The following is a 16,252-nucleotide window of genomic DNA, read 5'->3' as shown; positions in this document are numbered from 1 at the left end:
ATATTTATTTAGTTAAAATAATTTATTTAATAAAAGTTTTGGTATAATTAGTCAAAAAATAAAAAATAAAAAATAATATATTATCATTGAGGTTATTGAAAAGAATTGATAAAAATATATTATAGTTATGATTATTTTTATGAAATTAAATTTATTTAGTTAAAATAATTGATTTAATAAAATTTATGATATAATATGTTAGAAAAATAAATTTAAATGATAACATATCGGTGAAATTATTTGAAAAGAATTTTAGCGCAAAGTTAAAAATCATGATTTTATATAGATTTAAAATTTTTTTATAGAAAGTTTTAACATAGAATAATATTTTTTTATTGTTATTAAGATAATTATAAGATCTTATAATTATGGTATTAAAAAAACTATGATGATAATATATTATAATTATAATTATTTTTGTAAATTTAAATTTGAGAATTATATATTTACTTAGTTAAAATAATATATATTGTAATTATTATGCATAAGAGATAAATAAAGTAATAATGATCTCCCGAATTAAATAATAAAACAGGTCTACTATAAGAAGGAATCCCCATTGTCAGTCATACGTTGCAGAGTCATTGAGAGGAAATTGGTTCCATTGTTTCAAAAGCAGAACCAAATTATTTGAATCAATGGCGAAGAAGAAGATTCAGAGGACAAGCAAAAGAGGCAGAGAAGAGGAGTTTGAATCAATGGCGAAGAAGAAGATTCAGAGGACAAGCATAGGAGGCAGAGAAGAGGAGAAAGACGGTCTGAGTGATTTGCCTGATGCTGTTCTACTGCACATCATGAACTTCATGAACACAAGAGATGTCGTTAGAACATGTGTGTTGTCGAAACGATGGAAGAATCTCTGGAAACATGTCACCACTCTATCTTTCTCTTCCTCGGGAAAGATTCTCTTTTACAACAAGTTTGTACCTCAATTTCTGTCTAAGCGAGATGCTTCCACCTCCCTCATCGATCTTAACATTGGGGCCTACGGTTTCAATGCGCCAAAACTCCTCACTGGGATCGTGAAATATGCTGCACAGCACCATGCCCAGAACTTGAAAATCACCACAGAGTACAATTTCAGAGGCACACCCAATTCTTTTGTTCCTTCGATTTTTTCCTGTCGCTCCTTAACGTCCCTTGTGCTTGCCACCTGTTCCGGTGACCCTCCCATGGAACTTCCAAAATCCCTGCTTTTGCCAACCCTAAAAACCTTGCATCTCTCTAATGTTAAATTCGCCGCCATTGATGATCACTGCGTTGAACCCTTTTCGGCCTGTAGCGTGTTGAATACTCTGGACATGGATGGTTATTCCTTTTGCAATTATGCAGACACCCTCTGCGTAACTAATTCTAACCTTTCCATTTTGAAGATTAGCAATTCGTTCGTGTACAACATCTACCCGCGCAACTTTAAACACAATATTATACTTTCTACTCCGAATCTTGCTTCGATCACAATTGGGGATAACATCATCTTTAGTCATGATCAACTCACGTCCACGTGTGATCTTCCCTTTCTTGAAGAAGTTAACATTAAGATTCTTAATTTTCCCATGGATTCTTTAGTTGTAGCAGGGTGGTTGCAGGTGCTCTCCCATGTAAAAAGATTGACACTCTCCTTTCGGGTCCTTAAAGTAATTTTCTTTCGTGCGTTTATCACCTTTCTATTTTCGTAAATCAGTGAGATTTATGAGCTATTGGTGTAACTATTGAGTTTGATTGTGTAGGATGTACCAACTCTTCTTACGATGGGAATTCAATCTCCATGCTTTGTTCGATTGGAGTCGTTGAAGATGGTAATACCGAATCCGCACAAAGTATCCGACGAAGAAGCGAACGAAATTTTACGACAGTTGCTTCAGAACTCGACAATCACCGCCACAGTTACCGTCAGTCATGAAATCCAGGAAGTTAGATCGTTATACCATGCTGCACTGCTCAGATGATTATTCTACAAATATTTAGTTTTTACCACCTTATTTTTTCCCATTCGGATAATTTTCCAATTACAATGTTATTCTATTGTTACCGTCTCATTCTTATTTGACTTTAATAGATGAAAAGTTTAAGAAACCATCGTTTGTGCGGGAATGCATCTAAATCATTCAGTGTTTTTGTTCTTTTAACGTAGGTGGGGTGTTTTTACAAATGATTGCATTTTTTACTTCGTTTTATTAATTATCTTCCTCATGATAATAAAAACAAATCTTTTATAATGCTAATATAAATAAATAATAATTACATATTATATATATATATAATCTTAAATTATGAAAAAAAATTGTTTGTTATTATTATTATTACTGTTATTGTATAATAGACGAACCCGCATATCGACCCGTTGGTTGTGTATTTTATTTTTCTCTTAATGGTAAAAGAAAAAATTGCTTCTTGCTTTATCCTTCAAATGAATAACTGAGATTGATTTTCGGGTGAAATATATACGATGTTATCTCAAAATTTAATGTTTTTTGGTTTCATATAATACACACAACATCGTATTGGAAATTTGGTTCATAATGCAGAATTAATTATTAGTATAAGAACTAATAATACACTAAGTATTGTTATTATTATTGTTCTTACCATAATTATCTCTATTATTTTCGTAACTATTGTCATTCCTACTATAATATAGCAGCCATAGCTGAGCTGTTCCAACGGAATTAATAGATTCAAATTCAGTCCAAAATTTTATAAGAATCGGATTTTATTCTAATCGGATGAAACTAATCATGATGAATTAGCAAAACAAATATGTTTAAAAGGTTGACTGGTTGACTAAAAAACTTCCTTTTTACGGCTTTAGCTGATTTTTTAAGAGACTTGTTTTTATTAACGGATTTATTATCTTTTATTACACTTAAATATTATATATTTAATCTGTTTGTATTTATATATATCTAATATCTAAAAAATAACATTTTAAAATATGAGTTAAATTGGACTTGATTAACTTAAGGCGCAGATTAAAAAGATTTGGACATAATATTGAATATGAATATTTGAACATAATATTAAATATGAATTGACCCGTAACACCAACAAGTCTTTATTAATTTTTTTAACTTTTTTCATAAATTTTGTATAATAATTATTCACAACTGATTTTTTATTTTTTCATAAATTATATATTATAATTATTCACAACTAATTATGTAGATTAAAAAATTAATTTTTTAAATACTAATAATTTTAATTTAATTTCAAAATATTATCTCCTATCCTAGTAAAGGATATTCTTTCTAAAATTCTACAATTTAACTGCTCTCTAAACCGCCTCCTAATTTTTTTTAACTCATTTCAGATTAGTTAACATAAAATACTAAAAGATTATAATCATTAAAAGAAATATGTAGAGACATGCATCAGTGCCAGTATTTACACTAACTAGTTTAAATGAGTTATACAAATGCGAGTCACCACATATATAGGCCAAAAAAGCGTTTATCAAGCTACTAAGTATAAAGTAATTACGATGATTTCACATACTATGCGTAATAGCGTAAGGGATATTTATGCCGTAAAAGATTTCAAATAAAAAACCCCTATATAATTGTACCACATCTCAACTCCATAATTTCGTACTTTTAAGATCATATTCATTGGTAAGAATGAAATATTAAGAGGGGCCGAAAAATGATTTAACATACAGAGCACAGATCTTTAGCCATACATTTCGGATTATAAATTACATTATAATCATTTCAATACATTTGCCTACACCAGTCGCATACATAGGCAACCTTGTTTAAGGTAAATGCTACTGGTACTTCGATAGCATTCTAGCAATGCAATCTACTAATCAAATTCTGAAGGCACGTCACGGGTGCTGCTTCCAGTGTTTCAAGCACAATTTCCATTTACTCACCTGGGAAGTACTTGATAACATCAGAATTTTACAAGAACATATCAAACAATATTAATTTGGCTACATATGTCTGAAACACCAACCTCACGGAAATGCATCGTGCCTGGGAATAATCTTCACAATCCCTGCAATATTATTTTATATTTCAACACAATTTTGTTCGTTGTTTGTACCAAAACATGGAGATCTTGAATTAAGATTTAATATAGAGAATAAGCTTGCATATGAAATCTGCAAATTCATAGTTTCCATTCACCACATGATTGCACTTTATCTGACACAGTTGGTCTACGTCTAAATCAGGAAACACAAATTACTCAGGAACAAAGGAAGCATTTAGACTGAACTAGAACAAAGGGGTAGAAAGGTCATAGAATTCACAGGAAGTCTTTCCTTATCAATGGAAACCCCAAATGTCATCTAGTTAAGAATGGGATTCAGTTCAATTGAAACCAACTCTTGTTTAGGCTATGAAAATTAGCTGTTCCTTCAGATACATGGCCTCTTTGTAGAATATTTGTTGGGAGATTCGTGCACACAAGTACCAAAAATAATGAAAATAGGCCATATCCATTGATTAAAATATTAATTTGGAACCTTACAGAAATGATTGATTGGATCAAAGAAAACGGATATATATGTTCCTCAATAGACCTTTACCAACTTACATTCAAATTACAAGCAACTCTAGTTTGAAGCAAGTTACCAAGCTCTCGTAGTCCTAAAGCGGTGGAAATTCAATGCAAATCTTCCCTTTTTTCCCAAAAAATGGCCACAACCAAAGCCGACCAAACAAACCTTTGTACAAGTTTCAGAACACCAGAGGATCATATAATAACTTGTATCATATATACAAGAATATGGTGTCTTGGGAGCTTTGAATCGAAGTTAACAAACTGCTAGACAAAAAACCCATATCAGCACCACAAGCTATGCAAACTTTACAGGTAGATGACATTTTTCATGGGTTCAACAATAAATAGAAACAAATAAATTTATCCTTCATCTTGTCAGTTGTAGCTGTAATTCGAAAATTTGATTATTACCATTTGGGCCAGCAAGACGATTCAAGATTCTTAGATTGAAGCACCAATACTAGGTAGTCTTGTCTCCTGTTGAGGTCACTGACTACTTCCATTAACATATGAATCACATTGACACATCAGCTCAGTGATACTGGTATGTATTACATTATGCATTCTCTCACCTAGTCTCTGCGTGTGGTTATGCTGAATTATTTATCAGAAGTAGCAGCATCATGGAGTCTGCCAAATTTCATCCTTCAGACAATAATATTGATTGGAAAAAGAAGTCCTGCAAAAGTAAAAATCATGAACCGGTAATTGAGCAATCCAATTGCACAGTTAAATTTAACAGCTACCACAGAAACATGAAATATACATCAGTTTAAATAAGACTATTGTTCACTTCATCCCAGGAATGCCAGTATAAATTAACCTAGGAAAGTGACAAATTTGTGCTACCTACAAGCATAGCAGTGTTTCATGAGCATTATAAATGTATTAAAAAAATGAATTTGACGCCATATATTTTATAAATGTCGACAAAAATAAAAGATAATCTGAAGCAGGAAATATCTTTATTCCAACTACTATTAACTATGTCCAATTATTCCAACTATGCCATTCCAGTGGCAATTCTATAAAACTACTACTGCCAATTCTATAAAACTACATTTTTTTACAGTGGCAGGATATTGCAGTGTTTCTCCTTTGTTTTTTCAATAACTTTAAGAGTTCGAGAGAAAATGAGAAGTTCCAAATGATGATGAAGCACAAATCTTGATTGATGTTTAGGTACGACATCCTCTTATTCATATAAGTTAAAAATAGATGCCAAGGCACCAATAACTACCTTTGATAACCCAAAAGAGATCATTATTTCAGTGACCTTCAGCCATAATGTTTGCTTCAGTATCAGAATAACATAAACTTTCGATAACCTGGTGAATAACAAGAAAGTGCAACTAACAATCATGAAAGGCAAATCATGTGATCACGAGGAAGGAAGTTAAAATACTTGACATGAAAACGATTGATAAAGATGAAACTCTTTCAGATTATATAACTCTTTCTCATGCTAAGAAATTTTACCTATTGATGATTCCTAATGTTATATGTGAGCATTTATAATTGTAATGTAACATTTCGATTATACACCAAATATAACCAGGAAAAAAATAAATGAAAAGCAAAGGCTAAAATACTGTTATCAAAGATATCCAAATAAAAGAAACAGAAAATACATTTGGAATTTATAATATTGACAAACAATTTTCAAGTTTTAAAACAAACTCTGTTGCCACATGTTATATGGCGCAAGGATAATTATCATCAAGTAACATAATGGAGTAACTCGGCTACTTCACACATTAATTTTACATGAAAACATTAATACACAATATTGCTGTGTGCCAAATTTGACATCTATGTACAGCACAGGGGCCAAGCCTGGGAAGTCTGTTTAATACCGCACAATCATTTGTAGTCACCTCAGGAAAGAAGCAAACTAAATGGCCTCAAAATAGGAGCTATGCAATCTGTCAACTTTCTAGCACATCTGCAGTCTCCAGGAATGCACTTCAATATTCTTGACCAAGCACTTGAGAAAAGATGCATAGAATCTTCTTTAAAGCTGCATATCTGGAAATACAGAAAAATACAAATGGTCAAGGATAAGTATACACAATAAATCTTACGGCATAGAAAGAAAAAAGATATATAATCACCATATTTGGCATTCATTTAGCAGAAGACATGTGCTGCAGAGATGACATCCAGCTACTTGAAGGGCCAATTTTACTGCCTTGCCCGTGTCCAGGGTTGGATGCTTCAGCAGACAAAGATTGCTTCAAGGAGTTCCTTTTAGAAGTACCAGCAGGAGAGGATGAAGCAGCGGGTATATTTGCTTCTCCATAAATCTACAAAAAAATAATTGAATAATAATTGCTAAACAGTGATTGGTTCAATTTTAGATATAACAGTGTGCAATCACAGAATTGTTACCACAGCCATAAAAGTGAAAATCTATATAAGAAGGCTTACATTTTTGTCATGTGGATTCTCATAGCTCACATTTTTACCCCCTGGTGATTTAAACTGGATTTTAACACCGGAACCAGTAGCATCGCCTGCTCTATTACGCTCCTTAACATGCCCTGAATATATATTAAGACATGCCAATCAGGTAATAATAACAAAAACAAAAGTAGAAATCTGAAAGCTAATTGGTCCATAATCCTAGACTTAATAAATTAAAGTTCTCATTGACATGCATAAAAGGATTCATCCAACCTTGATGATTGTCAGTATCCATTGGAATTGCTCGACTGTTACTTGCTCCTGGGACTGGCTGTGATATGACATAATATAAATTAGTTAGAAGCACAGGAAGATTCTAGTTGCAAAACAATCATTGACCCTCTTCCTCTTCCTAAATACATGAAGAACATGGCCCAAAAATCAAATGCTTACAGATAGCGGAGGGAGCACTGCACTCTTTTGAGATTGCTGGTACTTTAAAATGGTCCAATCAAAAACGTAATCAAATTCGTAATCTGTCAAACAAAGAAAAGTCAAATCATAACGTAGCCATATTAAGTTAGTATTTTATAATTAGTGCTTACGTTTTGTATCACAAAGTAACATAAAATCGATATCAATCTCAACCTTTTTAGTTTTCTTATTTCCTATCCTTCTCTCTACATCTAAAACCCTTCCCCTTGGTCTCCTAGAAAGATATCTTGTTGAATCCCAATTAAATTGTAACAGTATGTCCAAGACCAAGAATACTTTTCAAAAGCATATCAACACAGTTGCGCAATATATTCAATTTTATATTACGCAAAATATTAAAATAATACTCACCTTCTCGAGCAAATAGGTCCCGAAATAGGCGCTTTAAGAATCCATAATCAGGTCGCTGATCAAATGTCAAAGAGTGGCAGTAATGGAAGTACGAAGCAAACTCTACGGGTTGATTTCTGCAAAGTACCTTAGGAAGATAACAAACAAATAAGCATACCATTATCTGTGGGGAGGGGAGGCGGGGTGTTCTTCACAAGACTGATAGTCCAAACTTACCTCAATAGGAGTTGAAACTTTCTTCTGACATATTTTATCATACTTTTGTTTCTTCGTAGCAGCCTTTAGACCTTGCCAAGGAAGGCTAGAGAAAAATATAGCCATTTAATGGTCAGGATTTTCATCATATCATCCCAATTATTAAAGATTATACAAAAAAAATACTTGTAGAAGAAATGGAGAGCAGAATACTGTACCTTCCTCTGAGGAAATACAGTAGTACGTATCCTAGAGATTCCAAATCATCCCGCCGACTTTGCTCTGCAAAATAAAAAATATAGCAAATGAAAAACAAAACAAAACTATTTAGACAAAAGGTTTGATAAATTGTTCAAACTTCAAACTTACCAATCCCAAGATGAGTATTACAACTTGCATACCGGGCTGTGCCTGTTAAGTTTTTGTTCTCCCTGCGTGTTTGTGTGTTTGTATTGTTAGTATAACTCCAGAGTATTTCCCGTGGATCAGAACAAATAAGATACAGAGAAAAATAACAGAAATTTCCAAAAGAAAAATATAAAAATACATCCATGTAAACAAACTAATAGATTGGTTGGAATATCAAAAATAATTCAAAACCAGACAAAGGAAAATTACATGATATAAATGTTGAATAAAAAATAGATAAAAAAAACGAATGAGCTGCGTAACAGAGATTCGTATAGAAGCACCTGTAAGGGATGTGGCGATTGGTAGTGGAATCCCGGTATCGTTTTGCAAGCCCAAAATCAATAATGTATACCTGAAAAAGACAGTACAGTTACACACATATATGGAACCTAAATAAATACTAACAAATATTTTAAGGGCAAGTTCGACGAGCTAAACAAGAAAAGAGCAATAATATGAATAGTTACCTGGTTGGCCTTCCGACCAAGTCCCATGAGAAAGTTATCGGGTTTAATATCCCTATGCAAAAATCCTTTAGAATGCACATATTCTATCCTAGTGATCTGTCCAACAGAAGAAAACAAACTAGTCAATAGTTAATATCAAATGTAGTTAGAGTCAATCATATAAGAAGATGCAAGAAAGTAACTTCGTGGCAGATTTTTTATTCTGCACGAAAGTAAACTGCTAGACTAACAGGAAAATAAAGAAAGTATGACAGAAGGGTTAGGAAGGGAGGGCGAAAGTTCAATTCAGCTAAACAGAGGATATTCATCGAGTCCATTTGAGGCAGAATAATGTTCAGATACTTTTGAGTTAAATATCCACTTTGGTGAATATGTGTAGGCCCAAATTTATCGTCAAAAGATTTCAGACTAACTTACCATTTGATCAGCCAACATTAACACTGTCTTCAATGAAAACTTCCTTCCACAATACACAAAAAGATCTTCAAGACTCGGCCCAAGCAAGTCAAGAACAAGCACATTTTCCTCCCCGTCTATGCCAGACCATTTTATGTTGGGAATTCCACCTGCATGCAAAAGCGTGACAACATCCAAAATATTAATCAAAATACACCAACCTCCTGATTCACTCCACCTCCAAATAACACCGAAAAAAAGAGGTTAAAATAGCAAAATGCATACTTCCTCCTTGAAGAATATTGTACAGCTTTGCCTCGTACAGAAGTTGCGGATGCTTCGTTTTACTATTCTCCTGCGACACACGAGAGAACAATTATGTATCCCAACACACAGTAAAATTCAATTTCAGCGGATTGAAAACCTAAGTGGTAGCCGCCGCCAATCAAAACAACACATGTCAATTCATGCATGGTAATCAGACACATAAATTCGCACATGCAACTTCAATCAGACAACAGCGCTCTTGCGAAATAGCATAGAACCACCAGAAACAAACAGAAAATGCCCAAAAAATAGCAATACGCAGAGTCTTACGATCTTGACGGCGACGATCTCGAAGGTGTCAATATGCGTCGCTGCAGCAAAAAGAAAAATCGAAAGCGAGCGATGAGAACAGAGAAATTTGTACTCAACGGTAATTATGAAATCAATAGGACAAGAGAGAAAGAGAGAGGACTAACCGAGGTAGATTTCGCCGAAGGATCCACTTCCGATCTTGCGGCCGAGCTTGTACTTGCCGCCAACGATGCGTTCCATGTTAAGAAGATTCAAGAAGCGATTGAGAGTACGATTCGGGAATCGAAGTGGTCGCTGCTTGTCCCTTCAGAAGAGAAACCGAAGCCACACAGCCGATAGAAAGCAAGAGGGCGGAAGGGTATTTGTAGACCAAAAAAAAGAACAGAAGAGGCGAGGGTATTTGTGTCCTTTGATTGAGTTATTAGCATGTTCACGAGGATTGCCTAGGTGTTGTGGTGGCTTTCTTTTATCTCCTTTTGACTGCTGAGTACTGTGTCATACGTGGACGTGTTGCTGCTGCGCCAATACTACCATTCCGTGGGGTCACACTAACCTCTACCTTACCCCCTCAATTTGTTTTATTCTAATTTGGATAATTTATATACTCATGTGTAATGTATTTAAAGGTTAAATCATTTTATTATTATTTTTTCTATAAAATCTCAAATCAGTTGCTTTTTTTATTTGTTTTAATTTAGTTCATATTTTAAAAAAGTTTTACAATCAAGTTTTATTTGTTCATAATATACTAACAACATTAATAACATTAATTAATGTGTAACATATATGTTTTTTTTAATATAAATTTTGTCATGCGATTATGTTGTGTAAAAATCTAAATTTAGTTTTTATATCTTTTATTTTATTTAAATTTAGTTTCAATTTCTGGAACAATTTCACACCCACGAAATTTATTTTTTATATAAATATTATTATAACATCGATTAAGATTATTTAAATTTATATTTTGTATTAAATTTTATTTTAAATATTTATATTTTTATAATTTGTATATAAATATTAGAGTTAGTTTCAAAATAACTATTTTATAAATTTAAATATAAAATTTTAAAACATTTTTATAGCAATTTAAAATTAATATATTTATTTTAAATTTTATTTAACCATTTGTAACATTTAAATTTGTTTTAAAAATATTATAAAACTGTTTTAAAATAAATTTATTTAACAATTAACAATTTATAACATTTCAAATTGTTACAAAACTATTTTAAAATTTTACACTACAATTTATGAAGTTATTATTTTTAAACCAACTCAAACATTTGTCTAAAAATAATTAATATATAAATATTTGAAACAAAATTTAAATAAAATTTAATATAAAATATAAACTAAAATAAATTTAATTTTTTATTGTAACATTCATATAAAAGTGAAATTGCTTCAATTTACAATAAAAATTAAGACTAATCGAAACCAAATAATAAATATATAAATTAATTTTAGATTTTTCATATTTAATCATGTTACATGGTACAACGTTAACTTGACACGTGACAATATTTATATTTAAAGAAAAAAAAATATACACATATATATATATATATATATATATATAAACAATTAAAAAAATCAAAAAAAAAAATTGACACGTGACACATCACTTCACTGATTAGTATATTACTAACAGAAATGATTTGATTGTAACAAATTTTTCAAAATATGAATCAAATTGAAACAAATAAAAAAAATTGGAATCGATTTAATATTTTTTTTTAACAAAAACGATGATTAATGGAATGATTTAATCTATATTTACGTAAATAGATAATTTTTTAACTTTTTTTTTTGGATCATTTGTAATTTTTGTTTGGCTTAGATTAATTTTAGTGTGGTGTAAATTTACGTGCAGAATTTATTACAAAAATTTCATTAATAAAACTTACAATTCTTTTATTCAATACTAAATCATCTGAGATGGCTATAAATTTGCATATTGTAATTTTTAGGTCCAATTATGTGAGAATTAAAACGTGTTTTGATGTATGTAGTCATCTAATATAAGGTTCGTCTTTCTCTGCATATCTTGTGAAATTATCGTAAAAAAAAAATGCTCATGTAACATGTCTCTAAATATATTAAAAAAAGTAAACATGTTTTAATTCAAAATACTGTTAAATGATATAATTGCGAATCTATTGTTTATATATAATATTGGTTGTCTGAGAATAAGGTAGAAAATGGAATGAAAGTTTTTAAGGAAAATCCCATTGTCTTAAACTAAAAACTTAGAATTATAAAAAAAAAACAGGATTTATAAACAGATAAATACTTAAACAAACAACTTTATAAAATAATAAGCATGTAAAGTATCCTTAAAAAAATATTCTTATATCCTACAAAACCCTATTAAGCCCTAAAATATATATTTATACGATCATACACTATACTTAATGGTAAATAAAGACACCATAAGAAATTTCAATAAATTTAGTATTATCAATGTCATTTCATCATAGTTTTACAATATTGATTTTCCTCTTAAATATTTTTAACCTCAAACCTGACTTTACTAAAGACTTAAGCATGTATGTAATTGTAATTTGTGAATGTTGTTAAACTCTAATTGATATGTTTTAATGAGTCATTGAAGAATATGTTAAGAAATTATTCCTATTTTGATAATATAATATCTTTTAAATAATATTAATCTCGATTTTATAAAAGAATTCGAATTGAATTTGAAAAAAAAATTCAATTGAATAAATTAAATATAAAACTCAATTGAACGAAAAATAACAAAATTTTTAATTAAACTTTTTTATATTCATGATATATTCTTAACATATTAATATTATATTCATACCTCGGTACAATATGTCAATACTAATGTACAGATATTGAAAAAACAATTTATGCATAATTGAAGGGCCAATCTTAATTCTTGACAATAATTAAGAGTCCATATTTGTTTCTTTCTATTGCACCGTTATCAACATCACCATCATAATCCCATTAAAAAAAAAACACCCATTGACTAACTTATAAGAAAATTCATCCAATCAAATTCAACACATTATTATTTTCTGTTGAGGTTAACCTGGAGACAAATACATAGTAGTATGGTATTATATATGTAAGTAACTACCTTACAACTTCTTATAAATATCCTAAATATATGGTACTAAATTTATCTATTTTATCTAATTAAACCAAATTTACTAGAGTTGGGTGGGTACATGTATACTGATCCTTTTCAATAATATGTAATAAATTTTTGTAAATATAACTAAATTAATATTTTTTTTTCTGAAAATCATACATGTTGTGATGAATATATTTTTCAAAACAAATTTATATAGTTAATATTTCCAATAATTCATTTCAGAATGAAGGAGGTGGATGAAGTTAAAATCATGGAGGTTTTGCAAAAAAAAAAAGGGTTAAAGGCCCAGCTTAATTCGGGCTATCGTAGCCCATGAGGAACGCATGTGAAAAACATGGAGGGAGAGAGAGAGTGTGTGAGGGAGCGAAGATGGAGAAGATGATCGCAGTGGGTATGGTGTGGGGCGCCACCAACGCTATCATGCGCCGCGGTGCGCTTCTCTGGGACGAGGCTCTGAAATCCTCTGCAAAGCCAGATCCGCAGTCATCTATGGTCCAAAAAATGCGCATCTCCTTTGGGAACTGGTTCAAGCTTCTCTCAATCTGGCAATACTCCATTCCCTTCCTCATCAACCTCTCCGCCTCCGCCACTTTCTTCGCCATCCTCTCCGACGCCCCGCTTTCCCTCGCCGTCCCTGTCACCAACGCCACCACCTTCGCCGCCACTGCCATCTTCGGTATCTTTCTCGGGGAACGCACACACCTCCTCCGCGCTCTCTTCGGTACCGCTCTCATCGTCCTCGGTCTCTGCTTCTGTATCAGCTCCTAGTTGTAGCTTTTCCACCATCTTTGTAAAATCATTTTTTAAACTTTTCAATCTTTGTTATTATGATTTTTGTTACGACTTAAGAGACATTGCCTAGGGTTCACTTTGCAAATTCCTATATCTCATAATTTATTTATCCATGGATAAAAGATTATTTAGTACACGGTGAACAAGAATGGAATCACCAAGACCGGGACAAATAACAAACAAATGTGACACGAAAGAAGAAAGGAGATGAAAACACTTCAGCTGCCGTGATGCGTGACTTTTGTTGCAGCTGCATTTCCACAACTTCACACAGTCAATGTTTTTTTTTTTTTTTTTTTTTTGTGTAACAGTTTTTAATCGCTGACTGTGTGAATGGTGGAAAATTGGCTGCAGGGAATACAAATCAGATGTTTAGAATTGTGGTTTAAAGCATTCTGGAGGTATCTGTCCGTTGAATCTTTTGGTGTCTGTGCAGTAGTCATAGATCATGTAATTGTTTCTGATCCAATTCAGCTGTTCCAACTGGGTGTGGGTCAGCTTCTTGTATCTAGCGGAAGTCCACCAATTTGCAGGGGTATTAGAGGCACATTGATGGATGCTCTTTGCTCCACCCCACTTGCAAGCCCTTGCTCTGAAATGGTGGAATCTGGCCGTGAATGGTGCGTGATTCCAGTCCGTCTTTACTAGGCCTCCTCTGGTTGCCCAGTTGTCTGCATTCCATAGGCTGGTGTAAACCCTCATTCCTTGTTTGTTTGGGTAAGTGATGCCCTCTTGTTCATGGTTGCGGAAAACACGAATTGGCACATCATCAACATACCAGCTGAGGTACCAGTCACATGATTCTAGTTAATGAATCATAAACAATTTTGGAAAATTGAATAAGTCTGTGCTCTGGTCAAATTTATCAACTTACACAATTTCTGTGGGATTCCAGTGAATGGTGTAATTGTGAAAATTAGCAGTTGGGTCAAACCAGAGGTAAAATTGTTGCTCTCTGCTTCCTTTTCCTTGTGTGTACAAGTTAGTATGGACAGTGTATGGTTGTCCTGTACTGTTGCCCAAGAACTCAAAGTCTATCTCATCTTGCTGGCTTCCTGCAGAAGATAACTGTTTGAGCAAGAGACATCAATTAGCATTTCTTATAGTAATGGAAGCTTGATGGATTTGGTTTTTCGAAAGTGCATATTTTGGTGTTATCGATATCTGTTGGATCCAGTGAACTTACATAGTATGCTGTAACTGTTCCGGCAGAATTACCAGGTACAAGCTTGATTTGCATTTCAATGCTTCCAAATAAGAATGATCTCTTCGATTGAGCAGCTGACCCTGAAATCCGAAGGCAAAAACAACACATTGTTCCACTAAGCTAGAAGTAGATAAATGTATTTTTATCATATATATTACTTTAGTTTGCACAATATTCGACAATGTTTATTTTCATTAGAAGTCTTGGGTAAAGTTCTATAGGAACATATCTTTGTTATGCTCCTATATTTAGAATTAAATGTTATCGGATTCATCTTATCATTCTTTTCCACCAGTATTCAATTGCAACGCATTGAAAATGCAATTAACTTCGTAATTTTTCTAATTGTTCCTTTCTCGTGGATGCAAAGTTTTCACACCATGTGATACCAGTCAATTGAAATCAAAATTGGTGCATTTTAAGCATAAAGTTTCACCTGAAGTTTTATCCAACACAAGATGAAGGTCTTCACCCAGAATTGATGCATGTTGGACTCCCCAAGTGAGGTGCATGCTCTTGGAAAAGTTGGCATCCACTTGGATAATGTTGGGAAGGAATGCTAAGCTTAACAAAGCTACCAGCATATTTTCAAATTGGACAATAACTCCTGCGAAAAATTGTCGTTCTATGAAACTGAGAACTGATGATTGGTTGGTGTGGTCGTTATATAAGTTCCAAAGCAGATAACGTTCTAAAAATGAACTCTGTTCATTTAATTGCTGTGAGCGTATATGTGTACCCTTTCATAGGATTTGTCATTTTGATATTATTACTTTTCGAACTGGGAGCCTACTGAATTTATGCCAGGATTCATAAATAAGATGGCTCCTGATGGCGTACGATGTTTGAACTTTAAAACCCGCTGCAATCTTGCTGTTATATTTCAAATATTTTCCAGCCACTACAGGCTTGTCTAAGATTTTATTTCTCAGAAAAAAAGTAAAATCTGTAGATTTAAAATTTATCCATTGTAATAATATTGGTAAATTTATGTAGAAAGGACACATCATATATGCTGTGAGGTATTTTTTTAGTTGAATTGTAAGATTGAGTGACTTCCAATAACTCTTCTATCCTCTTTAATAATTTTTAATACTTATTTTCCTAACAATTTGCATATAAATTGAGAGAATTGTTTTCGGGGTCTATGACACACATAGACCCCTGTGGGGGCAATGTAGTTCTTTCACCTGAACAAAGCCGCAAATCTCCAAACCCAATTTCATAAGTCACAGAAAATCAAAATCTAAACAAAGTGAAGTTTTTCTTTCAAAGTTGAAACAGGGTTGGACAGGTATCTATGAATTCGGATTT

General features: G+C 32.4%; 4 protein-coding genes across 28 annotated transcripts; 2 read left to right on the top strand and 2 right to left on the bottom strand.

Annotated features, from left to right (window-relative positions):
- Positions 1–594: 594 nt before the first annotated feature.
- On the top strand, positions 595–2,076 carry LOC114175697 (putative F-box protein At1g49610). The gene is made up of 2 exons (XM_028060483.2): positions 595–1,637; positions 1,731–2,076. The coding sequence occupies exons 1-2, from the start codon at positions 639–641 to the stop codon at positions 1,947–1,949; spliced, it is 1,218 nt and encodes a 405-aa protein (XP_027916284.1). The 5' UTR covers positions 595–638; the 3' UTR covers positions 1,950–2,076.
- Positions 2,077–3,643: 1,567 nt separating this feature from the next.
- On the bottom strand, positions 3,644–10,210 carry LOC114178514 (casein kinase 1-like protein 3). Of its 18 annotated transcripts, none has more exons than XR_014993793.1 (20): positions 9,974–10,210; positions 9,828–9,868; positions 9,516–9,585; positions 9,252–9,400; positions 8,835–8,930; positions 8,649–8,719; positions 8,326–8,387; positions 8,175–8,238; positions 7,978–8,062; positions 7,762–7,888; positions 7,369–7,451; positions 7,189–7,246; positions 6,940–7,052; positions 6,624–6,815; positions 6,387–6,537; positions 5,750–5,837; positions 4,921–5,188; positions 4,543–4,773; positions 3,958–3,999; positions 3,644–3,874 (listed from the first exon to the last, which is right to left on the bottom strand). XR_014993793.1 is itself a non-coding variant. In XM_028064468.2 (15 exons), exons 1-14 carry the CDS (start codon positions 10,047–10,049, stop codon positions 6,636–6,638), a joined length of 1,275 nt encoding a protein of 424 aa, XP_027920269.1. In that variant the 5' UTR covers positions 10,050–10,210; the 3' UTR covers positions 6,122–6,537; positions 6,624–6,635. The 18 variants fall into 18 exon arrangements, 1 of the variants encoding a protein (XP_027920269.1); XR_014993801.1 differs by having other exon boundaries at positions 3,958–4,773; positions 4,921–4,998; positions 5,082–5,188; XR_014993798.1 differs by having other exon boundaries at positions 3,958–4,770; positions 4,921–4,998; positions 5,082–5,188.
- A 3,032-nt stretch (positions 10,211–13,242) lies between these two features.
- LOC114178673 (uncharacterized) lies at positions 13,243–15,216 on the top strand. Of its 8 annotated transcripts, XR_014993858.1 has the most exons (4): positions 13,243–13,660; positions 13,855–14,517; positions 14,627–14,670; positions 14,793–15,216. XR_014993858.1 is itself a non-coding variant. In XM_028064717.2 (3 exons), the coding sequence occupies exons 1-2, from the start codon at positions 13,252–13,254 to the stop codon at positions 14,118–14,120; spliced, it is 444 nt and encodes a 147-aa protein (XP_027920518.1). In that variant the 5' UTR covers positions 13,244–13,251; the 3' UTR covers positions 14,121–14,132; positions 14,230–15,216. The 8 variants fall into 8 exon arrangements, 4 of the variants coding, with proteins under 4 accessions (XP_027920515.1, XP_027920518.1, XP_027920517.1 ...); XR_003603361.2 differs by having other exon boundaries at positions 13,855–14,132; positions 14,230–15,216; XR_003603362.2 differs by having other exon boundaries at positions 14,627–15,216.
- Positions 13,809–15,555, bottom strand: LOC114178675 (putative xyloglucan endotransglucosylase/hydrolase protein 26). The gene is made up of 4 exons (XM_028064718.2): positions 15,375–15,555; positions 14,918–15,018; positions 14,606–14,799; positions 13,809–14,512 (listed from the first exon to the last, which is right to left on the bottom strand). The coding sequence occupies exons 1-4, from the start codon at positions 15,520–15,522 to the stop codon at positions 14,104–14,106; spliced, it is 852 nt and encodes a 283-aa protein (XP_027920519.1). The 5' UTR covers positions 15,523–15,555; the 3' UTR covers positions 13,809–14,103.
- Between the last annotated feature and the right edge of the window lie 697 nt (positions 15,556–16,252).

The sequence above is a fragment of the Vigna unguiculata genome, chromosome 3, assembly GCF_037176805.1.
Source record: "Vigna unguiculata cultivar grain cowpea cultivar isolate G323 ecotype 2 chromosome 3, ASM3717680v1, whole genome shotgun sequence".
In the NCBI taxonomy this organism is placed as follows: domain Eukaryota; kingdom Viridiplantae; phylum Streptophyta; class Magnoliopsida; order Fabales; family Fabaceae; genus Vigna; species Vigna unguiculata.
Note: the sequence above shows the minus strand (reverse complement) of the source record. Positions and strands in the feature narration are given on the sequence as shown.